The 26342-nt window shown below is 38.7% G+C and overlaps 1 protein-coding gene across 1 annotated transcript in view; it reads right to left on the minus strand.

Annotated features, from left to right (window-relative positions):
- Positions 1-26342, minus strand: part of TG (thyroglobulin) — a 262451-nt gene that overhangs the window by 198248 nt on the left and 37861 nt on the right. Inside the window, exons 11-21 of the mRNA XM_063451042.1 lie at positions 25575-25817; positions 24062-24199; positions 23304-23381; positions 22756-22871; positions 20865-20976; positions 17769-17978; positions 16751-16905; positions 15919-16081; positions 13765-13989; positions 9204-9353; positions 3162-3332 (exon numbers count right to left, since the gene is read on the minus strand). Of these exons, the coding sequence (XP_063307112.1) occupies positions 3162-3332; positions 9204-9353; positions 13765-13989; positions 15919-16081; positions 16751-16905; positions 17769-17978; positions 20865-20976; positions 22756-22871; positions 23304-23381; positions 24062-24199; positions 25575-25817 (1761 nt within the window). The remainder of the gene's footprint in view (positions 1-3161; positions 3333-9203; positions 9354-13764; positions 13990-15918; positions 16082-16750; positions 16906-17768; positions 17979-20864; positions 20977-22755; positions 22872-23303; positions 23382-24061; positions 24200-25574; positions 25818-26342) is intronic.

Raw genomic sequence — 26342 nt, forward strand, 5'->3', positions numbered from 1 at the left:
TAAATGCCATAACTAGATCATTTCAATCGCCATAACGAGGTCATATCAATCATTATGAATGTTCTCATCAGCATGAATTATCCGATATCATCAAATGGTGAGAGATTGGTTATTTTGGAACCAGAGTGGGTCTCACTAAAAACAAATTATTATAATTTTCTCTTTTTGAACAGAACCCATCACTGTTGTAAATAAGGGATTGTCAGAAGTTAGAGTAGCAAGCTGTGCTGGACATTCTAGCTGTTTAGTAAGTTAAATGGAGCACAGGGAAACGTTGACCTGCAGATAGACAGACAATCGGTATATGGACTGCATAAAAAGAGAATCATTTGGAAATGTATCAAGTGAAATGAATGGAAGCAGACATTAATAAACTCTTCCTTATTCTGGCCTGTCATAGCAATCAGGCTGCTGGAGGAAAGCACAAGATATAATTGAGGAGGAAGTTTGGAACTGCTGTTGTGTGAGCAGAAAGCAAAGTTCAGCAGACATGGTAAGAGGTGTAAAGAAGAGAGATCTGATTCATTGTCTGGATTGGAAACAGCGTATTAAGGAAGCAGCTGTCAAGAGTGGGAGCTGACGAACTGCCTTAACCTTTAATAACTAGGTCATTAGAGGTCATAACCTACAACACTTAACAGTATCGTTTCCTCCAACATGTCACATTAAAGAAAAAAAGGTAACATTTTACATTTTATATATATATATATATCATAACATATATAACAAATACAACAGCATGTGCACTCTTGAATTTCTTACCCCCTTTAGTGTTTCTTATGCCATCTTCTGTGTCTTATACAACCCCTTTAGTGCATATTATCCGCCATTTTCCCCTTTGTGTGTCTTACACCACTTTGTGTGTTTCATACAACCCCACCTTGTGTGTCTCTAACTTTCCTCAAAACCCTTTGTGTGTCTCTTTTTCCCTTCCTGGGCTAATATGTGTGTCTCTTTGTCCCCCATTTGTGTCTCCCCTTCCCCAGTGTGTGCCTTTTCCACCAGCCCCTCTGTGTGTCTCTCTCCCCCCCATTCCCTGTAATGTGTCTCCCTTTGTGTGTCTCCCGCTTACCTTGTGATCTCTTCTCCCTTCCCTCCTACGTACCTCTCTTTTGTAGTGTGGGCATGTAGATCTCCTGTACCCTCGTCCTATTCTGATAGGAAGCAGTTCACTGCTCTAAGCGAGCAGATTACTGTCCGCCCGAGTATTGGATACAGAGGATCTACCACTGCAGTTTGTGTGGCCTCACTATATGGAGTGACTGGCAGGAGGAGGTGAACTCTGCAATTCCTTCCTGCAAGAACGCCAAAAATTGCACCCGGGCAATTGCACCCGCCTATGCTGCCTTATGGTTGCTCCGGCCCTTGCTGGTTGGCCAGTACTTGGACTTCTCTGTCTGAATCTGGAAGTCCCACAGGATCTTAGCCCTGTCATGTTCCAGTACACAGTTCCAGTAATGTTGTTGTGCCTCTCAATGTACACTTTCCTGATAACATCGTTCATCTGGCTCAGATTGTCTCTGAGGCCTAGTTTCAAAGCGTGTAAAGTATGACTTTGTGTCATGTCTGTTGTGGTATCTCTAGAGATAACTGTTTATCTCTACTCTCTCCCTAGGCCCATTTTCCACACCATCCCTACTGCAAGCCTCTACAATTCTACTCGGCTCAACCCACCCACCCGCGTTCCCCCTAAATTTATAGCATGCTCCTCCAGCTGTTTAAAATTCTCACTCACTTACCTCTTCATTCCCTCTATATTCTACCAATATCTGCAACTCTGTTTCCTTATTTAGCCATCACTCCCAAATTTCCCCCTGCTACCTCTTGTCTCAAATCCCCACGGTATCCTATAGATTGTAAACTCACGGGCTATCTACCTATGCACTTTGTATAAAAGAGCTTAAATGGCTAGATGTCAGCTTACGGGCAGGGCCCTCTCTACCTTTTGTATTTGTGTGTGTATATTGTATGTTCTCCACTAATTGTACAGCGCTGCAGAATCTGTTGGCGCTTTATAAATACCAGTAATAAATAAATAAATATTACAATCTTTAGAAAAGAAAAGAAAATGGGGAAGATCTCCTGAGGAGAGATCCCCATTGGTGTACAAACTGGTAAATAGGCTGCGACAAAAAATACATCATATAACAATTAATGAGGTAAGAGATACTATAGTAGATACCATTTAGTGACGGTAGGATGCCTATATATCTAATAGGTAAACCAACAGGCTATATTTATTTGCCTAAAATGTATTACCCAGAAACACTCCGTCAATAAATGGCAGAATGGTACTGATGGTATTAGTCTGTTATGGCATAAAGTCTCTCAATTACAAACCAATGTTATATTAGTCCATTTTCAAATAAGCCATCAGGATATCTGGTCTGGATCGACCTTAGATTAATGGGCTTCTATTGAACCAAAAAACTGAAAAGAATGGTAAAAGGAGAGAGATTTGCTAAGGTGTTGACTTGTCCAAATGTAAGGTAAGAGGTTGATATTATGAAGGAATAAAAGGCATAAGTCTCTAAGGCACAGCCTAAGCAATACGAGGTAATCAGGCAGTCACCCAATTCAAGTGGGTGGATAGATTGAATGCAACCATAGTGGTCTAGTTAATAGAGTGCCAAAAAAACTTACGGTATATAAACTGAAGGTATCTAGAGAGTTTTGTCACAAGGAGCACTGGATGCTGTTAGCTTGATGACTGGCAGATCAGCTGTGCTGTCCCTAAGGCTCCTAAATCAGCTCCAGACATCCCTGCAGTTATAGCTCAGTTGCTTTTGTCTGCCCATGTACAACTCAGTTATACACTGTCCGCAAAACTATGGTGAAAAATAGTGTTTAAACACTCACAGCTCATGGGGTTATTTGGTATCCATTAACCTCCCCCACATATCCTGCATATATAAATGTTTGAAACACTATTCGATTAGTCACGTCTGCCTCGGTATAACAAAGTTATGAAATATGGTCAAATATTTCGTACAGAGCACTATTGGACCGATCATAAATCATAGGGTATCTGAATTAAAACCTTTACTGCTTTGTTTCATTCACAAACTGGACATCACATAAACATGCTTCAATGTGTCAGTTTCAGGGGAGAGAGGCAGACAGAGAACAGGGACAGAATAGACAGACAGACTGGTACCTACATAAACACTGGTCGTTCGTGAGTTCAGTATCCACTTCTGTCCATTTCAGCTTCTCACCGTAAATATCAATGCAGTAATATGTGTTTGTCGCCACGTCCTTCTGGGAAGGGTAATACTGACCGTTCTCATCACAGAGCAAACTCTTAGCATTCATTTGACAGTCGGTCTTACCTGTCGCATAGACACAAATATTACAATAATGTTTTCTGTATTGTGCCCCCGTGTGTTAATTGCATTTTAATTTCATACATAAAGTATCTTATTAAGACCCTAGGCTATTAGACTAAGGCAGTAACATCAAATGGCCTGTGAAAATAGGTGGGACATTTTTAAAGGGGTCCTGATATTTGAAAGAATTTTGAATTTTCTGATTACTTATCTTTATATTTAACAAATATGTATTTGTGAAGTGTGAAAAAAACAAGTATATGTAGAAACGAACAGCTCTTTTTCCTGCAACTGGGCGCCTCCATCTTAGTTCTCTGTCAATCATTGTTATAAACTCTGTCCTTTGCATGTGGCAGTCGTCAGAGAAAGCATGCAGAGAAGAACTGAAACAATGTTTCTCTTTTTTCTCCATATCTTCCTCATGTGCATTGTATGCCCTGGCTGTGCCTCAACTGAACTGGATTACGATATCATTTGTTGAATCTTTGATATAAATTTAAAAGAAAATGTAGCATCCTACTATGAAAAGGTTCATAAAATCTATAGGTGATTTTTAAAGTTTTATTATACCATTTTATAGTTATTTCATTAAATTCCACTAAAAAAGGATATAGTCAGTGGCTAAAATAACAATTTGTAACATTTACATTATATTAGTCCTTTGGTTACAAAGTTGAACATGAAAATAAAAATAAAGTTCTAGGAAATTGACATTTAAAGTAATTTTAGAAATATATTTATTTAGACATATCTTGTCCACTATTTAATTTAAATGAGACTTTAAACACCCCACTATCAAATTTGCATCATTTATTTAAAAAGGTACTGGTACTTAGACTGGGAGTTTATCACACCCTCACCACCTAACTATACTACATGACTTTATATTTTCTACAGAACAGGTATAGATAATAATTTACTTTTGAATACAAACTGTTTCATCAGAATTTATGATGCTGGAACTTGGAATATTAAGTTACAACATTTTCAAAAAACTTTTTCCATTTACTATTAATTACAAAACTAATTTGATAAGCAAGCACTGCTCTTTTCATATGTACAATGTCATTATAATGCAGATATTTATTGTAGGACCTGGTAGAGTAAGCAATGTCTTCTGAGAATGTACATATAGCTGCAGATGATTCAACAAAGATAAATAACGGTATAAATCTATACATAAGAATCTATTTTAATAAACAATAGCATCTTTAGATACATTTAGAGCAAAGGATGAGCATCTTTAGATAAATTTAGAGCAAAGCGTGGATAACCTTTCAGTTAAATAAACACTAAAACTCACATATTGCCCAGTCGACCCCATGTATTACTGAAATTGTCCTCTTACCACTGAGGACAATCTTTTTATGAAAATAGATTCTTAGAAATTGCATTTCAGATATTCACAAAAATATTAGGGAATATATTGCTTAATGTTTCAATAATTAAAAGGAAAACAAGACCAGCACAACTGACGTCAGCCACCAATCTATGGCATTTGTCATCAGAGCGAGGAGTAAATTCCTGAAATCATAATTTAGAGTTCTTTATTAGGTCTGTGATGCTCAGTTATGATGAGCAATGGAACTTTCTAACTGAATGGTACTGTATTGCATTTCTCCTGATGTTACCATTTCATCAGCCAAGCAGTTTATGCAAATGGGGGGAAACAGTTTCTGTTTAGTTCTCACTTATCAGACAGAACTCAGTGTGTGCCCAACATAAAAGGGACACTCTAAGCACCAAAACATGCCCCTTCTCAGGTCTCTGCCATTTAGGAGTTAAATCACTTTGTTTATACAGCCCTAGCCACACCTTCCCTGTCTACGACTCACGCGCCTTCATGAACATGTTTAAACTGCCCTTATTGCGCAGTGTGTCTAATTAAAGTGTCACTGTCACCGTCTAGGAAATTTGCAGAATTCTCAAACAGTGACATCGGGGCTGAGAATCCAGGGGACAGATAAAGGTGAGATTTACTTACCTAAACCGGTCCCTCCCAGGTGTCACCACCTTCCTCTGGTGGATCCTCTTCAGCTGCTGGCACTTCTGAGACTTCAGGCGCTTCAGGATCCAATGTCACAGCTGAACTGTCGCATTACTTACCTATTCCTGCTGCACGGTCCGACCGCTCCACACAGCGGCACAGCACACTGAGGGAGACTCACCTCCCTCAAGCCGTGCAGTCCTCCTCCTCAGTGGTGTATCCTGGTTTTGTGCTGCCCTAGGCAGGACAAAACTCAGGCGCCCCTCTCCCCCCTCCCCCCCCCCCCCGCGACACCCCCACCCAACACTTCCCCCCCCCCGTCCCGCCTTCTAAATACACACACACACACACAAATTCACTGACAGATACACATACACTAGCTAACAGACACACACACACAGTCAGACACACACACTCACTAGCAGACACACACACTCTCTGATATATAATATATTATAATATAATATATAATATATATAATATAATAATATAATATATATATAATATAATATTATATAATATAATATAATAATATATAATATAATATATATGATATAATATTATATAATATATTATATAATAATATATAAATATATTATATAATAATATAGAATATATATAATATAATAATATATAATATATATTATATTATTATATTATATATATTATATATTATATTATTATATTATATATATTATATATTATATATTATTATATTATATATATATTATTATATTATATATATATATTATATATTATTATATTATATATATTATTATATTATTATATTATATATTATATATTATTATATTATATATATTATATATTATTATATTATATATATTTAATATATATAATATATTAATATATAATATATATAATATAATAATATTAATAATATATAATATATATAATATAATAATATTAATAATATATAATATATATAATAATATATAATATTAATAATATATAATATATATAATATAATATAATTAATTTAAACTACCCCCCCAGCCTCCTTACCTTTGGGAATGCTGGGGGGGGGGTTTCTTTATCTCCCTGGGGTCTAGTGGGGCTGCCGGTCGGGCTGCTGGGCTGGTTGCTGGGCGGGCGGCTGGCGAGGGAGCTCTTCCTCTGAGCTCTCTGCTCAGCTCCCTCGCGCGCCGCAGAGTGAGGCTGGGAGCCGGAAGATGACGTCATATTCCGGCTCCCAGCCTCACTCTGCGGCGCGCGAGGGAGCTGAGCAGATCGCTCAGTGGAAGAGCTCCCTCGCCAGCCGCCCGCCCAGCCCATCAGCCCAACCAGCCCATCAGCCCGACCGGCAGCCCAGTTAGCCGCAATGCTAACAAGGCACTTGCCCTGGGCATTTGGGGGCGGTGTTTTTTGCCGCCCCCTGGAAAATGCCGCCCAAGGCAAATGCCTTGTTTGCCTTGCGGCTAAAACGCCCCTGCTCCTCCTGCCGTGCGGTCTGACCGAACCAAACGGCCACACGGCAGGACGTCTATAAATAGATGTGGACACGACGTCACACCCGCTCTTAAAGTGACCACGCCATCATTGCAATCCTAATCGGAACATAGGTATGCCTATTTGAGGCTTGTTTTAGCCCCCATTCATTGCCCTTTGATTGTTAGATTCTCGTTTAGTGCTCCTGGTGATTGACCTCAACTTCGTATTTGACTTGTGATTTCTGGTATCCTGACCCGGCTTTGTCTTGACTCTGAGTATTTCTGTAATCCTTACCTTGATTTATCTTGACCCTGTTTCTTGTTGTACTAATACGTTAAGTCCGGTCATTCTAAGGCTCAGTAATACGTCTTTCGGATCCACCTTTTGTGGGTTTCCCCAATCCTGCGTTTTGGGGTCGTCACTGGTGTTAAAAAGTGTCCCAATATAACACATAGGAACCGCACTCAATCCACATAAGCTGAGGGTGCTAAACTAGACCATGTGCCAGCACAATCTCCACAAACTGAATCTTGATAGTAGAGAAGAGGTCTAGACACTCCAATAGCTTAAGGCACATTTTTGGGAACAAAAGGAACATGCAACATTGTGACCAAGAAGTGGGTTTTTGTCAAGCTTGACAAAGACCTACTAGTGGGTCGAAACGTTGTAGTCTTCCTTTTGCATTTAAACCCTGCAATGTAAACATTTATTTTCCTGTAGAATGGCAATGTTTTCAGTTGCAGGGTTAAAATGACAAGAACACGGCACCCAGACCACTTCATTGAGACAAAGTGGTCTGGGTGCCAATAGTGTCCCTTTAACTCCTAAATGGCAAAGAATGGAGCAGTGAGACTGCATGGGGTATGATCTATACACCAAATCTGATTCATTAAGCTACAGTTGTTTTGGTGCCTAGAGTGTCCTTTTAACTGTCTCCCACTTAATTCACTATGCAGGTTGCATTCTCAGATCTTTGTGGTTCTCTCATTTTATTAATCTACCTATTGCTTTCAGTACCTAAACTGTGCCCACGTATGCCAATGACACGATTATCTGCACCAAGGTATCAAATCTTGAGTTATAATAGAACTTCTAAAAGTTTGAAAGATTTACAAAACATATTATCCTTTGCTATTCCAATGCTATTTAGAACAATTTATAAATCAATCTTCAAAGGAATTTTAGTTATGACTTCTTCATCCCAGCAAAAGTCCATAAATATAATAAAAGTTTGCTATACGTCTAGACACTAACTCTTCATATGTACTGTATGGATAAACTGTTAGCTACACTTTTACTCTGTTTAGACATCATGCTTAAATCACGTGTTAAGGAAATGGATTGTGTTACAAATGTTGATCCCAGTCATTCTACCTGTGACACACACATTCTGAACATTTCAAAAAACTGCAGTAAAAACTAGGAAGGGGGGGGGGTCTGTAGAGGAGGAATAGGGAGGGTTGTAGGTGCAGGGGCCATAGGAGGTAAAGGAGCTGTAGTGGATGCAGTGGGATAGAGGCTGTAGTGGCAAAGGGGCTGTAGTGATCAAGTTATGTTCAGGGCACCAGTACCCAGCAGAAAGCACTAAAAGACTGTTCCCTGCAGGGTATGCCCTCAGTTGATTCACCTGACTTAATGACTGTCATGCCAGGCTGACCTGCCAGTAAATTCTGCGTGCCCGCCCCCTTTGGTTGGAGCCAATGACACTCATCCCTTTTACTCCCCTCTAAGCAGCACAAAAGGATTTGCTTACTTAACACAGATTTTTATTGAAATGATAACTGAACTGTAACATTTGAATAGATGAAAACCTTTAGAACTCCGTTAAAGTCACAGTTTGTCTATTTTAGCTTGGATTTTACAACTAAACTCAGTTCATTACAATTCAGTACTTAGTCAAACTTATTTGGTATTAGTGCATCACAGTCTGGTAAAGCAGTCACTAGGCTGAAGAGTTTATAATCTAGCAGTTAGGAAGATACTGTATTTATACATATATAAAATGAGAAGTATTTAGAGAATTTAGAGAAGCGTTCATTGTGGGATTTGCAATACGGGAAATGCTTTTATTAATGGAAATTAAAATAGTCATGTGTATTATTTTAATATTTCCTTCTGTCTGCATTGTAGACGCATAGAATAGATTTGTCTAGTTTTTCACATCCTGAGTATTTCATCGTCTGCCATGTTGCAACACAATCAGTCAAGTAAGAAAGCTGCATGTATTATAAAATGTACCCCCGGTTTTAAGAGCAGTAAAAATGAACATTTGTTTATTTAAAAAAAAATAATAATCAGTGTTCCCTAATGAAAAATGCCCCCAAAAATTGTCAAATAAAAAAATCAGTGTCCAGTTAAAATCGTGAACAGCAAAATACAGATGAAAAAAACGTGACAGTAAATGCAGTACAAAGTTAATAATATAAGGTTCAACTCACACTGGCTTTTACTGATTGCCCCAGAATAGGCTGTGTTTGTTCCAGGAGGGCATTTGATACATGATGTGCTCCCTGCGTTCTCCTGGTAAGATCCTGCAGGACACAACTTGCAACTGTCTCCTTGGCCAAAGCTTCCAGCAGGACAAATAGCTACAATTTACAAGTGACAGATATTATTCAGCGGTGATGTTCTAATCCAGGTTTTAACAAATACAATATATATTATCGGAATATCAATTAAAACATTTTAGAAATTAGAATACATAAGTCGTCTGTAAAAAAAAAAAAAATAAAAAAATTTCTTTGTATTTAATGGTAGGGTATCCTGGTGCTGTTCCCCGGTATTGGGGCAAACTATTCTACAATGGTTTGCTCTCTTTTCAGATCCCCTTTTTAGGCATGTTTACGACATCTGGGTTCTGAAGACCTGCAGAAGTTAGATGTCGATCCTGGTGCTCATTCATTGGCTGAGATCATCAGCTGACCACGCTAAGTCCTTGAATTATGTGTCAGTGCATTTAAATTTGCTCAGAACTGACAATTACGAGCTTGGAACTCATGTTCTAGGGCAACTATCGAAGCCCAATAACGCTTATTGAGGTGGAGTTACACTTCCAGTAGCAAAAGGGTTCAACTCAGTATATAAACACTGCACATACAGACTCCAGACACCATGACCACTTTAAATCATTGAAACGGTCAATCTGCTTGGACTAACCCTTTAACTATATTTTGTGTACATAACCTTTCTTTAAAAAAAAAAAAAGGTTAATGTATCGCATTCCGTTGCTCTTTTTTTTTCTCTTTAAATTTTTTATTCAACAGAAATTCTCCACTTGCATAAGAATTATGAACAATTTCAAGTGTATTGTTACACATTGCGCTGTCTGTACTACGTTAGCTAAGTACAAGAGAGGCGTTCCGTTCTGTTAATGTTTTAGAATTGTATTTAATTAAACACTGTGAAACAAAATATCTGAACTATTTGCCAAAATTTATACAACCTGATATTTTAGGCGCATACAAAGGCAAAAAAAAAAAAGTAAAAGTGAGAATTTTTTTCATACATATCGTTATTTTCCATTCTTTGATATATCCATGGCAGCCTCACCAAAGGGCTAGCTCTGCCCACTTGGCTGTTAAGGATGAGAAATAAAACCTTTAAATACACCCCCTAATACTAAATATCCTCAGTGTAGTCCCAAGCTCCTCAAATCAAAGGCAAAATTAAAAAAAGTGTGGGTGACCCATGCTGCCATGGATATATCCAGGAAAGGACAATTATGGTAAGTATGAAAACATTTTCACTATTCCTGGACAATCCATGGCATCATCACCAACGGGTAATAATCATACTACAAAACAAAGGGAGGGAACTAAAAAAGGACAAAGAGAAACTGCTACAAAAAGACATATCCACTTTATTTTGAAGTTAAGCTTGAGATCCTGACATCCAAAGCATAATGCTTACTGAAAGTAACTGATTTACAGATGTTTTTGCTGCAGCTGCCCAAGAAGTCGACATTGCTTAGGTGGAATCTCGATTCATTCTTTCAGGAATGGGAAGATTATGTGTCTCATAAGCACGAGCAATAGCTCTGATAATCTAACGACAAATCATTGCAATAGAAGCAGTTTGATTTTTACATGATTTAGAAGGTAAGATAACTAGATGCGAAGATTGTCTCCAGTCCTTCAATCTGTCCAAAAAAAGGGAAAAACATCTCAAGACATCCAAGGTGTGCCTGTCTTGCTTCTCCTTAGAGGAGGGTGAAGAAAAAAAAGGTAGTAAGGAACACATCTTTATTCAGGTTAAATTAAGAATTTACCTTATGACAGAAATCAGCTCTAGTACTAAGGGCAACTGTATCAGTAAAGAAGGTAATCAATGGTTCTTGAGAAGAAAAAAACAGAATTTCTGAGATCCGTCTGCCAGACATGATAGTGACACCAAAGAACACCTGTCATTCCAGGCTTTGAGACTTCTATGATCTCTCCTAGCTTATGGTAAAAAAAAGTATTTTGCCCTCTCTGAGGGTAAAAAGAAGAGAAAATTACCTAAAGAGGAAGACCACAAACTATTTTTTGAAAATAGATGCGCTTCTCAGCACTTAAGCCAAAGGGCACTACAGGCAATCACAGAGAGGGCTATATTTCTAGTCAAAGTTCTCACCAGCTCCAGAGAAACTCCAGAAATGAACACAACTGCCCATTTTATTTCTGTAAGAGAATCCAAAAGGGAAAATCTACATACCCACTTATCAAAATCCTCTTTCTAAAGAGATAGCCATCTCATAAGGGTCTTGGAAAGAGAAATTAAAGAGCCAGCATCGTAATCTCTAGGTACATCTCACACCAGTCAGATTAGTTGCCCACATCAGCAATGTACCCAGTTCAGCTTAATTTACCTCATTATAGTTCTACATGTACAAAAATAAAATTCAACCCACAGTACGCAAAGCAAACATAACACTCAAATACTGCTTTATACCTTATTGTGTCAATGCTTTTATCCTGCTAATGTTTTGGTAAGCCAATCTTGTGGTTTGAAACAAAAATAAAGAATATAAAAAAAAGAGCCGGCATCATCAATAGGGGCAGCAGTTTTCTACCTAATCTCACAATGGCAATGTCAACATTTGGGGCTGAATCCCAATTAGAGGAGTCCTACAGTGCCTTGCAAAAGTATTCACCCCCCTTGGCGTTTTTCGTGTTTTGTTGCCTCACAACCTGGAATTAACATGGATTGTTTGAGGATTTCCAGAACATGCCCACAACTTTGAAGATTTTTTTTTTTTTAATGTGAAGCAAACAACAAATAGGACAAAATAACAGAAAAAGTCAATGTGCATAACTATTCACGCCCTAAAGTCAATACTTTGTAGAGCCACCAATTGCGGCAATCACAGGATAAGTCTCCATGAGCTTGCCACATCTTACCACTGGGATTTTGCCCATTCCTCCTTGCAAAACTGCACCAGCTCCTTCAAGTTGGATGGTTTGCGCTTGTGAACAGCAATCTTTAAGTCTGACCACAGATTTTCTATTGTATTGAGGTCTGGGCTTTGACTAGGCCATCCCAACACATTTACATGTTTCCCCTAAACCACTCAAGTGTTGCTTTAACAGTGTGTTTGGGGTCATTGTCCTGCTGGAAGGTGAACCTCCGTCCTAGCCTCAAATCACGCACAGAATGGTACAGGCTTTGCTCAAGAATATCCCTGTATTTAGCACCATCCATCTTTCCCTCAACTCTGACCAGTTTCCCAGTCACGGCTGCTGAAAAACATCCCCACAGCATGATGCTGCCCCCACCATGTTTCACTGTGGGGATGGTGTTCTTTGGGTGATGTGATGTGTTGGGTTTATTGCCAGACATAGCGTTTTTCTTTGATGGCTGAAAAGTTCCATTTGAGTCTCGTCAGACCAGAGCACCTTCCTCCATACATTTTGGGAGTCTCCCACATGCCTTTTCGCAAACTCAAAACGTGTAATTTTGTTTTCTGCTGAAAGTAATGGCTTTCTTCTGGCCACTCTGCCATAAAGCCCAACTCTATGGAGCGTACGGCTTATTTTAGTCCTATGTACAGATACTCCAGTCTCTGCTGTGGAACTCTGCAGCTCCTCTAGAGTTACCTTAGTTCTCTGTGCTGCCTCTCTAATTAATGCCCTCCTTGCCTGGTCCGTGAGTTTTGGTGGGTGGCCGTCTCTTGGCAGGTTTGCTGTTGTGCCATGTTCTTTCCATTTGGTTATGATAGATTTGATGGTGCTCCTGGGGATCAAAGATTTGGATATTTTTTTATAACCTAACCCTGACTTGTACTTCTCAACAGCATTGTCCCGTACTTGTTTGGAGAGTTCCTTGGTCTTCATGGCAATGTTTGGTTAGTGGTGCCTCTTGCTTAGGTGTTGCAGACTCTGGGGCCTTTCGAAAAAGGTGTGTATATGTAATGACAGATTATATGACACTTATATTGAACACAGGTGGACATCATTTTACTAATTATGTGACTTCTGAAGGTAATTGGTTGCACCAGAGCTTTTTATGGGCTTCATAACATACGCACATGCCAATTTACTGTTTTCTATTTCTAAAAAATAGTTTTATGTATATATTTTTCTCATTTCACTTCACCAACTAAGACTATTGTGTTCTGATCCATCACATAAAATTCAGATTAATAAAACATTGAACTTAAGGCTGTAATGTAATAAAATAGGTAAAAAGTCAAGGGCGGTGAATGCTTTTGCAAGGCATTTATATATATATATATATATATATATATATATATATATATATATATATATAAACAAAGTAAAGACAGGAGCACTCTCGGTTTTCCAATTGTATTTCAAAAATTATCACCACCTATACATCAACGTTTCGACCTTTCAGGGTCTTTATCAAGATAAAGATAGCACCCGGGTAAAGTTTCTTCATTTACATTTTTGAGGTTGAGTGCCAGAGCATGGACATTTGCACGTTCGGTGCCACGTAGTGTTAAAACACAAGGTGTGAGCTCCATTTAAAAGATTTTCTCTATAGAGGAAAGATACATACCGCAGCCACCTAAATTCCTGCTATCTGTGCTGGATTCAATCAGCCTCTGGAACCCTTCTTTACAGCCGAGCTTCACTTCTGGAGATATAGAGAAATCATCATCGCGTGGGAAATCCGCAGAGTTATCGGCTACAAAGAGCTTAGAGTCCAGAGTCAATGTGTAGTTTCCAGATCGAATGATGGACAAGAAGCGCCCAACCAGGTTCTCACCAACAATTGCAGCTTCTAAATAAAAAAATACAAATCATAATTTTACATTCTGTAGGTATATACTGTATTTCTCTCTCAATAAAGTGTGTATTGTGTGTATTTGTGTATGTTATGCAATGATAGTTTCTATACACACATTTTTCTTCAGCTATGTAAATAAATCCACGGCAATGAGAACACATTATAATTTTGTTTCTATCAAGGTGTCTTAAATGACGTCAATGTGAACGAACCCTTAGGCCTTTGAATGTATTAAGGTTGTCTAAACAAGCTCAGTGCTATAATAAATATAGATGGTATTTATATATAACATGTTATGGCAAAGTTATATTTTTCATGTAGTGACTTATTCTTTTTATAACACAAGGTGTCTTCTATAGAATTGTGGAGATCAGAGTTCATCAGTGGCCGAAGAGCCAAGATTAGCTACTCCTGATATTTCTTGTATCTTAAACCAAACTACGTGTAATTTTCTAAAAAATTAACAGGGTTATTTTCTAAGTTGAGAATTGTCAGGAATTAAAAGTGATTTTCAAATTTAAGAGCAACGTAGCTGAACTAGAACAATTCTCCAAGACAACTAGGCTTCCAGTTTGGCTACTTTGGCCTTAGATTTGAAGTTAACTTTTAATTCCCTCACTTTAGTAAAAAACCTTTAAAAAAAAAAAAACGATCTGTTGTTCAGCATTTACATGGACATATATCAATATATATTACGTTGCACCAAAACAACACTTTTTGTGTTAGTCTTGATTGGAGATATCAATCCAGTTTCACCCTGGTGTAGATGTCAAAATTAAAAACACTCGTGGTGAAGAGCTATCAGACCAGCTCAGTATTGACTTGCAGGAGCGATACCCATGGTGAGCATCATTGTGGTGGACCCCTGCTTTACCGCTCCAGCCACAAATTGAAGAAAGGTGCTTGTTTTAAATGTATCTGCACAGTTTGGGTGTTATCTCTCCTGGTTCATTCGGCTGCCTGAACTTTGGAAAGTTGAAACACAGACTGAACATCTGATATAGCCCTGACGCATTAATGTATCAGTACATGTATCAGTACAACCATAGTGTTATTTCAGCCTATTATCAGAACACGTTTTATTTTCATCTCTTTCCCTTTCACATTGTGAATTTGTAAACTAGATATCTATAAGACTCCTAATATTAGCAGATATGGAAACAGGGAGTGAGACACGTCAGAGTGGGGTAATAGCTCAAAACATGCATGTTGGATCGACAGGTAGCTTTGCAAGACCTAGAAAGGACTCCCTATGGGAACAGTAGGACAAGGCTACCATATCAGAGCTAATCCCCATCTGGGACGCTTGGGAGGTATGTATCTGCAGTTGTTGTTAACTCTTCACAAAGATACAAAGCAAGTGATGCCAATCTTATTTGTAGAGTTACCAAAATCAATATTCCACTCTCTGTGCAAGCCAATAGGATTACTTAGCATGTGTAATACTTATTCAACAGCACGGAATGTGGGAAGATGGGGTCAGGTATTGAGTAGGACCCAAGATTAAATGCGTCTGCTGCATCAATGATATTATTTAGCCCTTAGCCCACAGTCCAAAAAATGTGTACTAAACCAGTGGGCAGCCCCATGCTCTATCCTCACACTGTTGAGCATGGTTTGAGCATGGTCGGGGCATACTATGGGACCCTCATTGTGAGTATGTAATCTGGTGGAATCCTGCATCATGGATGAATTTAACGAATTACTCAGTGGCTATTTGAGTAGCCAGGAAGTAAATGTTAACAGTGTCCACTGAGATCAGCTTAACTCGACTAATTACAATATAGAGAGACCGTACCTTCTTGTTGGTGGGAATATAAAAAATAGCACTGATTTATATGCAGCCCATTGAATGAATCACCTGCAAAAATATCTTTACCGAGTGAGAACTGATGATCTAAGGAGTTACCCTGTCCTACCTACCAATATCACGTAAACCGGGCAAAGCAGATACTTGGATGTCCTGTAATTGGGCTCTCCAAGTCACATTCACACCCAGTCGATCTGTGGATAAACATTCCACGTAGACCGTGGAGTCATCACAAACTGGAACCGTTCCTGTACCCCTGCTTCCAAAATAATTCACCTGAATTAAAATGACCAGAAAGGAAGAGTGATTATGGAAAAAAGCATGTCTTTTGACTCATACCAATTTTATTACCAGATCAATATCTTTATTTGTGTTTTAATCTAAGACCAGTAAGCCTCATCTAAACTAGCAATTCTTGGACACTGTAATATAATATCAAAAAACTAGCAACGTGATATAAATAAATCATGTTATAGTATAGTAAACTAGCCATGTAATAATGTAGAATGTGATTTACACAGATCATGTTATATTATATTAAAAACTAGCCATGTAATAATGTGGAATGCAATTAAAAAGATCATGGCTATACAATATTAATACAGTAAAAAAATAATCATTTGGAATGTAATTTAACTATGACATGCTTATGGTTATAGTATATTAATAAACTGTAAAATTTCATTTAAATTGGACATGTTGATGAAAATGTACTATAGATTAGTTGAGGGAGGGGGGTCATTTGCTTCGTTATTGGAAAATGTTGAGCATTATCAAAAATGTAGCACTACAAAAGTTGGGGTGACTGGAAGGACAATCCTTTCTTTTTGTTTTTCACAAACTTTATTATACTTCATTTATTCAGATTCAAATTCCATTAAATTAGCATTTTTACCATCCTACCTATAATTCCACAACATTTCTGTGTGGAGACATGATGCTTACCTGGACATGACACAATCCCCGAGCCTTCAGATCATCCAATATAAAGGTCCTAAAGGATTGAATTAATCCTGAATAATCTGCCATGCAAGTTTTAGTACTCGGAAGTAAGACTTGGAAAGAGGCCTTAGTTTGGACAGTTTGGAAAGCCTGAACTCCTGAAAACAGAAAAACACATTTTATCTCAAGTTTTTTTTTTGTTTTTTTTTAAACCACTAGCAGTATGTTTATAAATGTCCACTAAAAGCACAAAGACCACTTCAACTCAATTAAGTGACTGGGTGCAATGATCCTTTCGTCCTAACGCTGCAATGTAAGACATTGTATTTTGGAGAACCTGCAATGTTTACATTGCAGAATTAAACACACACATAGTTGCTGCCTTTGTGAGAGCCACTAGAAGCATTTCCTTGTGATGACCAAGTCAGACTCGGTTCTCAATCAAATGCTGCTCCTAGAGCGGTGTTTGCCACGCATGCTCATTAGCTTTCCAATGCTTTCCTATGGAGAAGAATTTGATTGGTTTAGATCATCAATCTTGATGATCTCATCTAGCATGTTGGTGAGACCAATGCAACGAGGGATGATAGGTAAGTAATACTCACCTTTTAAACCCTCATTGAGATGGACATCTCACTGAGGATGAAGACTGTAGCATTAGGAATTCATTTCTCATCCTAAGGCTATAGTGTTCCTTTAATACATTGGATGTACATGGAAATGTAATATGAAACAGCAGTTTTGAAGATACTTATCTTGGGTGTCTAAAAAAATCTAAAATATGCTAATGTACTCAGTTCCTGTTATAGGAACATATGTAAATAAAACCGATATAATGAAGATTGTCACTGAGCTAAAGCAGGCAGTATTATAAAGTCGTTTTGTTGATCTCTTACTTGTGTGAAGGAACATTTTATGCTTATTAGAGATGTGCCACCGTGCAGAGATTTGTGGGGAATGTAGTCAAACAGCCACAGAGGGTTGGTACCCCCTGATTTAAATACTATTAAACCAGACTTACTTTGACATGACTGGAGATGAGGGGTTGGTGAAATCCACTGAAGACTGGTCTTGTCACAGGTAAACGTCTCACCAGAAAATATATTGTAATAACCTTTCTGACACACCACCTGACATGTCTGTACATTTCTACCATCTTCTGTTATTTCCTCACAGAACACGGCCCCATGGTTTATGTTCTGGGAACGGAATGGTAGTGGGCAAACTGGACCTACGAGAAGAGTACAGAAGGAGGCCAACAACATTTTTTACATACCTATGGAACATGCCCATAAGCTGAGCAGCAAATTTTAGTATACACACAGTGATTTTTAATTTTTTTATATAAAACTGCAACATTTTTTATCCTACTTTTTTATACTAAATCACAGCGAACATTTACTTTCATTCATCAAACAAGCAATACATGTTGTATTTGCGGGTATAAATATAAAGTTGTTAAAAAGTAAATGTTCGGAGGAGTTTTCCTTTCAGCATGACTGTTTAAATGACACCCACTGCCAAAATAAATCATTAAATAAATAAAAAATCAGTGTTTAGTAGATATACACCCAGGGCCGGCGCTTCCTATAAGGCGAACTAGGCAGCCGCCTAGGGCGCCATATAGGAGGGTGCGCCCTGCGCCCCCATCGCCGGCCCTTTAAATGCTGCAGCAGCCTGAGCGCTCTTTAGAGAGCGCTCAGGCTGCTGCCGCACTGCCTCACCTCCCCTTCCCTGTAGCGTGGCCGAGCTGCTCTCCGGTCCGCGGTCCCGGCTGGACTGACAGGAAGTGCACACTGAGTTTGCACTTCCTGACAGTCCGGCCGGGTACAGGAAACAGAAACTCCTGTACCGCGGAGAGGAGCTCGGCCACGCTACAGAAAGGGGAGGTTAGGAGGAGAACTGGGAGAGAGGGGAAGAAGACGAAGAGGGAAGGTGGGGGATTAAGAAGAAAACAAGGGGAGGGGGGAGTAAGAAGAAGACAAGTGGAGGGGGGAGTAAGAAGAAGAGGGGTGGGGGGAGTAAGAAGAAGAGGGGAGGGGGGAGTAAGAAGAACTAGGGGGGGATAAGAAGAACGAGGGGAGGGGGGATAAGAAGAACGAGGGGAGTGGGGGAAGACAAAGAGGGAAGGTGGGGGAGTAAGAAGATAACAAGGGGAGGGGAGAGTAAGAAGAAGACAAGTGGAGGGGGGAGTAAGAAGGGGGAGTAAGAAGAAGAGGGGTGGGGGGAGTAAGAAGAAGAGGGGAGGGGGGAGTAAGAAGAAGAGAAGAGGGGGAGTAAGAAGAAAGGGGGAGGGGGGAGTAAGAAGAAAGGGGGGAGAGGGCGTAAGAAGAAGCGGGAAGGTGGGGGAGTAAGAAGAAAATAAGGGGAGGGGGAGTAAGAAGAAGACAAGTGGAGGGGGGAGTAAGAAGGGGGAGGGGGAGAAAGAAGAGGGGTGGGGAGTAAGAAGAAGAGGGGAGGGGGTGTAAGAAGAAGGGAGGGAGGGGGTGTAAGAAGAAGGGGGGGAGTAAGAAGAACACAGTGAGGGGGGTGAGGAGAGGGGGAGGTGAGAATAACACAGGGAGGGGGGAGTGAGAAGAACACAGGGAGGGGGGAGTGAGAAGAACACAGGGAGAGGGGGTGAGGAGAACTCAGGGAGAGGGGGGTGAGGAGAAGGGGAGGTGAGGAGAACACGGGGGGAGGTGAGAAGACACAGGGGGGGTGAGAAGAACACAGGAGAGGGGGGAGGAGAAGGGGAGATGAGGAGAAGGGGAGGTGAGGAGAACACAGGGAGGGTGGGTGGGTGTGGAGAGACCACTAAGGGGCAGGGGAGAGCTCTAAGCGACAGAAGGGAGAGCTCTTTCACACTACGCGCACACACACAATGCATCCCTTACACACACACATGCAAACACACACACACTGCTTCTCTTACATACACACAGAAACACAATGCATTTCTTACACACACTCCATGCACACACTTACAGACACACACCTTGCATCACTTATGCATACAAACACAGATTCACACAATGGATCCCTTACACACAACCAGAAACACACAATACATCCCTTATACACAAACACACACTGCTTCCACTACACACAAACACACTGCATCATCTACACAAACTGGTATGCCAATACACTACATTCCATAAGCACACACATTAGATCCTCTACAATAACACATAACACATCCCCTACACACTACACTCCCTGTGAGCGAATTTAATGGGTGAAACATATAGGTGGACTTATGGGTGGTCCTTATGGGCGGGCCTTATGGGCATACTCACCGTCAGGCCCTGGGGCCCAGATCTTGAGCTGTGTAAGGGGCCTCAAAACATGGAGCTGCTTCCTGATCTCCCAGAACATTGAATTTTGTGACTGTAGTTACAAACAGCCCTCAGAGATCCGGTTCTACACCAGACCAGTGGAGCCAAACTGCAGCCAGTGCCCATCACCATCTTCATCTGGTTGTAAGTAGGCAATCTAGTATATTATTAGTGACACTAATCTCTAATTAACCTCATATTAAAGGGACACTATAGTCCCCAGAACCACTGCAGCTTAATGAAGTGGTTCCGGTGTCTATAGCCTGTCCTTGCAGGCTTTTTAATGTAAACACAGTGTGCAGCACTGGCGTTAGTTCATATGGCAGATCATATGGGTGGGGCATTGTGATGTCACATGGGGGGCGGCACATTTTTATTTAGCCTAGGGCAGCAAAAATACGTGCACCGGCCCTGTATACACCCTGCATGTATTTTTTCATGGAGGGGGAAATATAAAATCAGTTTGGAGTTAAACTCAATTACTGTCTCTTGAGTTTATCTCCACTGAGCTAACCAAACCAGGAAGTAACAGGATCAGTTGTCTGATTGACAGCCAGGGGGGTGTAACAAGTTTCATTTATAAATGTGTCAATTTCAATCGAAAGATTAACTTTTTGTAAAATTTTAAAAAGGACACACTCTTCATACAGAAGCACTTCAGCAAGCTGCTGGGTTTTAGGTGTTTGGACTGTTCCTTTAAAATAAAGTACAGGTCTTTTCACTGACCCTATAATGGGCAAAGAGGTATCATCATTATTATCAGTGGACCCAATATGTAGCTTTAGTCAGGCACTCACATTTAAAGCCGCTGTTTATATCACGTACACCTTCCAATATCAGATCATTGCTTGAGGGTAAAACACAATCCGTGAATGGCTCCAAATTTTGCAGAGAAGAATATTGACCAGTCTGGAAAAAAAATGTGTAATAAAATTAACAAATAAAAAAAGAAACTGACTTTTTTTTAATAATTATAAAGGAGACTTTTGTATGAACACGTAGTAAATAAGGTTGAGGCACTTAGACAAACTGACCAGTGAAAGGGTTACTCCAAACACCATGACCACTTCAGTGTTTTGAAGTGGTCATAGTGCCTTGAGACTGTAAGTGCGGCGTTTCACTGTGAAACGCCGCACATAAGGATTTTAGCTCCTCTGTTAAAGGAGATGTGATCTATGGCAGCGTCAATTGGAAGCCAACCCAGCCCATCTCAACCAATCAGGATCCTCGTCTGATCATATCTAATAAGTTCAAGTTAATTTGCAGTTTATGGGATAAGTAGTTCATCCCCCAAGAGCAGTTCCACTAATCAAATAGAATGATTGGAACTGCTCTGTAAACAAATAGCAGCTACGCACAACCACACTGAGTTTATACACAGTGTGCCATGATTTAAATCATTTGGAAAATTTGCCTTCTCAGCTATAGCCAAGTGTCAGCTTAGTTTTTTTAACATAATTTTACAGATTTTTTTTAATGTTTCAATTCAATGTTTAGCAGGGAAACCCTAAAGTGAGGCCATTTGGAATTGAGAGTTCCTGGGCAAGAATGTCCGATTTGCAACCTGGAATATTGATTACCAAACCTTGGTCCCAAATGAAAGTCTATGTGTGGCTATAAACCATTGGTAATAAGGCCGAGCATATTCAGTTTTAATGAAGTTATTAATATGAAGCTTTTAAAATGCGTTTTAAAGCCATACGCTGGGCACTAGCACATGTTTCATACATTTTATGGTATTCAGACTAAACAGATTGCTGTATTTTTGCATGATCCATGCTTTATGTTGTTGCAAAAAAGCAAAAAAACATATGCAGCATTTTGCATTTTAACCCTGTCTGCTTTCTGGTATAAATAGAGACACACATTTTTGAAGGTGAGTATATATTTTTTTTAATCAGTTCTAATGCATTATTTAGGATATGTTTAGTGCATTATCTGAAAAGATTTCACAACTTATGGAAAAAAAAAAAAAAAAGATTGACATACTCGTGTAATGATTCACTGAGCCTTAAAGGAACATTCTAGGTATCAAAAATCAAAACAACTTTAGCTTAATGAAGCAGTTTTGGTTTATAGATCATGCCCCTGCAGCCTCACTGCCCAATCCTCTGCCATTTAGGAGTTAAATCCCTTTTGTTTCTGTTTATGCAATCCTGGCCACACCTCCCCTGGCTGTCACTCACACAGTCTGCATGAAAAAAATAAATTAGATGTAACGTACTTTAAAAGTTTGTCTCTCCTGCTCTGTAAATTGAAATTTAATCATACACTCAGGAGGCCCTTGCAGGGTCTAGTAGACTATTAACAGAGCAGAAGATAAGAAAGTATAAATTAAACAGACTATGTAATAAAGGAAGTATAAACATTAGATCTCTCTTTCCAGGAAGTGTTTAAGAAGGCTTGTCAAGTGCAAGTCACGTGCAGGGAGGTGTGACTAGGGCTGCATAAACAAAGTGATATAACTCCTAAATGGCAGAGAACTGAGCAGTGAGGCTGCAGGGACATGATCTATGCACCAAAACTGCTTCATTAAACTAAAGTTGCTTTGGTGCCCATAGTATCCCTTTAAGAAACTGTTCTGCATATTTCTATTGTGATGTGTTAGTCAGTAGTACCAGATGCTTACAACAGCTTGCGCAAACATTCATACATACATGATGTAAAAATACATGGAACTGAAAATACCTCGGTACAACTTGGTATGAGGAATTCGGAGGCATTACGCCTGTTAGAAGAGATTGTTTGAGACATCCAGTTGGCGATCAGAGCATTTGATTGGCTTTGTTGGCAAGATGTCTGGCCTACAAAAGACAAGAAAAAAAAAAAAGAAAAATATTAACTTTAAAAAAAATACATCTGCAAATAGATTGCCTAAATTCTATGAAATGCTACCTGTCCATCTCTCTTTATAGATTAAGTCATCACATGTATCACTCACAATTAAGGGGCTGCTTAAAGTGAAATTAACTCATAAAAAGTACAGAACTGCAAGGATATGATCTATACACCAAAACTGCTTCATTAGACTATGGTTGTTTTACTGCTTATAAAGACCCTTTAATATGTAAGAGTTGGGAATGTGGTGCACAATAATTAACTAGTTTAAATCTACCCAAACTTTGACCCCAGCTGCTAGAAGGAAGCTCATTTAGGGGTATTGCTGGAACCTATTATATGCCTTCTGCAAATTAAGTGAAATGTTTGTCATAACAGAAGTAAACTACGGTACTTACACTGAGGAGGACTTGAGGCTCTTGTGCCCAAGGAATAAGGAATGTAGTTTCCATCTTCATCCACACACCAGGAGTGACCTTTTAAAAAGTAACGTAAAATGTATTGGACAGTTTTAATGTCTCAGTAGCTGTACAATCACATGCATTATTCAATTCCCAAAAGTTAATATGAATGTCAATGGAATTATGGAATTAGTTAACATAACGTGTAGAATCAACACAAGGCGTTTTACATTTTTGTTAGTTCGTTACAGGTTTTTTAATTGTTTGCATTTAATGTTAAACCAGATAAATATAAGATACGATGAGGTAGTAAAAAAATAAAGACAATTTAGCCATGAATCAATAAAACAATGGTTGGCAGTGGTAAGAATGTATTATGTATCAAATCAAAGGGATGATTCGTATAACATTAGAAATATTTACTACAATATTTATTGTCATTAACTCAAACTAGGGATGTGTGTCTCACAGTAAGCATTTTGTCTCATGCGGTAACTGTGAACTAAAGTCCTACAAGCTCAAAGCTGAGCTCTGGCTACGTGATGACCATATATTATTGGACATTGATAACATTTTGTGTCAACTTTTGGAAGGTTGAAAAGACTCCATAATAACAGATATACACACTTGTTAAAAACATGAATAAACTTTTAAATAAAAAATAATAACAATTGCAGGTTTACACTGTTACTCAGGATTGTGCTGGACCCAATTTTTTTTATTAAAATAGTACAAAAAGCCATAGCATCACATACCGGTACTCTCATAAAACTGCACTGGGTTCCAGTTTCCTAATCCATCACACTGCGGGACGTACGGCAAATATGCCAGGAGTGTTGTTTCTCCAAAAGATTGTCTTTCAGCAAACCGTCTTCTCCAATAAAAATGTAAGGCTGGAAATGCAAAAATAAAATGTAGGTTAAGAAGACGGTCAAACTTTCACACCTAAAATAATGAATTGGGTGCTACAGTTATTTATTGATAACAGTACTAAATATTCTATAGTTTATTGAGTCACCTCCATTCCACTATATCTAATAAACAGGTATTACCGTCTCTAAATGTAACTTCTCAACTACTCTAAAAATGATCATTTTCTTTGCTATGTTGATTGTATCATTTTAAAACCATGCACATTGCAGGGTTTTATTCATTATAAAATGAGGCAAATGCAAAGCAACATAAAGGATTTTTTTTTATAGAGGTGTTTTGCTAGCAGGACTGGTGTGTCATAAAAACGAGGTTTATATAATACTCTGAATTTAATGAAAGATTTGCTGTCGTAATATGATTATAGAACATCTTAGGGTTTAGGGTTGGACAGAAGTTCATAGCATTCTCACAGTTTTTGTGAGCAGTTTAATTTAAAATGTGTTGCAGACGTGATCAAATTACCCTCGGTCTGACGTCTCTGGTCCTTTTACCATCTAGCAATGCCCCTGTGAGAAGCTTTTAGTTGTAGTTTAGAATTCAGAATGTCTTTTACCACATTTGTTACCTATTTACAAGTTATGCCTTTCTAAATTTACACTTGTTAAAACTTTAATAAACTTTTAAATAATAATAAAAAAATGATTACAATTTTACACTTTTACTCAAATTTGTGCTTGACTCCATCTTTTATTAAAATAGTATAAGCCATAGCGTCTCTCACAAAATTTCACTGGGTTCCAGTTTCCTAATCCTTAACACTGTGGGACGGACGGCAAATACGCCAACAATATTATTTCTATTCTAAACACCGTGCATGAACCTTTCCCTCTTGTTGTTCAGTTATCTGTCAGTACTCCCAATACTTGTTCTTTTGGTTCATTGCATTCTTAAAAAAAAGTATTTAATGTTCTTTATAGACGGGTTAGTGCACTTTATTTCCCAAGCATTATCCTTTTTATATCATTCAAGTTTAATCGATGGTATCTAATGTTTAAAGGCACCCAGACCACGTCATCTCATTGAAGGGGTTTAGGTACAGTGTCCCAGCACCCTAAACCCTGGAAAGGTAACTATTGCATTTTTTTTTATAAACCGGAATAATGACCTTTTTGGGGTAACTCCTCCTTTAATGGCTGTCTACCAGACAGCCACTTGAGAGACTTCCGGATCGTTAGGGGACTTTTGGTCAGGTTATAAACTGAGTGTGTACATCAGGGGAAGCTGAAAGGTGGTCCCCAGCTGGGTATACCTGTTCAACTCAAATAATGCTTCTCAGGTCTTGTAGTTATCTAACAGCAGGTGGTCCATCGTCTTCACTTTATAAAGAATACTTACTGCTTTGGGCAGCTAGTTGGAGGCTAAATGTATCTCTGCTCATGAAACTCTCAGAAAGTGGTACTCCGGATTGTAAGAAGCTATTGTTGTAAAAGAGCTCACTCTCCGACAGCCGTATTCCATTTGCTAAAAGGAAACCATGTCCCAGAGGAAACTGAGAAGCATTGGAAGCAGAAATTAGCTTCTCGGCAAACTCAGTGAATTCGGTGGTTTTTAATTTGGCAAGTTCACAAGTCCCTGGACCTGAAAAATGTAATAAAATATATTAGAATATACTATAAATTCAAATACATAATTCAAGAATCAACATCTTCATTAGTGGATATTGTTTTAGACTTCATCTGTCTAAACCGCAATTTAAATCTAGATTTACTAAGTTTTTATTCTCCGGGTAAAAAATAAATCCCACTGTTGATGTCTTGGGAAACCCAATTATGTTTATATTACAGCAATGGGACTGCACTTATCAATGTGATACATAAACGATCAAGATACGTTCGCTGAGTATAAAACAGGAATGAACAGGAGTCACTAATAAGTTTAAACTTATGGCACATACAGTACGTTCCTAATATTATATTATTCTCATATTAAAGCTGTTGTGTCCATACAAATCATTATTTTAAATATGCTAGATTATACCATATAAAGTGAATTTTCTCCTTAAACAAGACATGCTTAAAGTGAGTACATGCACTCAATTCTATACAATGCATTAAAATAAACCTAATCGAATTATTGATTAAGCAATTATAAAGCTCTTAATAT

Source organism: Pelobates fuscus, chromosome 4, assembly GCF_036172605.1.
Source record: "Pelobates fuscus isolate aPelFus1 chromosome 4, aPelFus1.pri, whole genome shotgun sequence".
In the NCBI taxonomy this organism is placed as follows: Eukaryota; Metazoa; Chordata; class Amphibia; order Anura; family Pelobatidae; genus Pelobates; species Pelobates fuscus.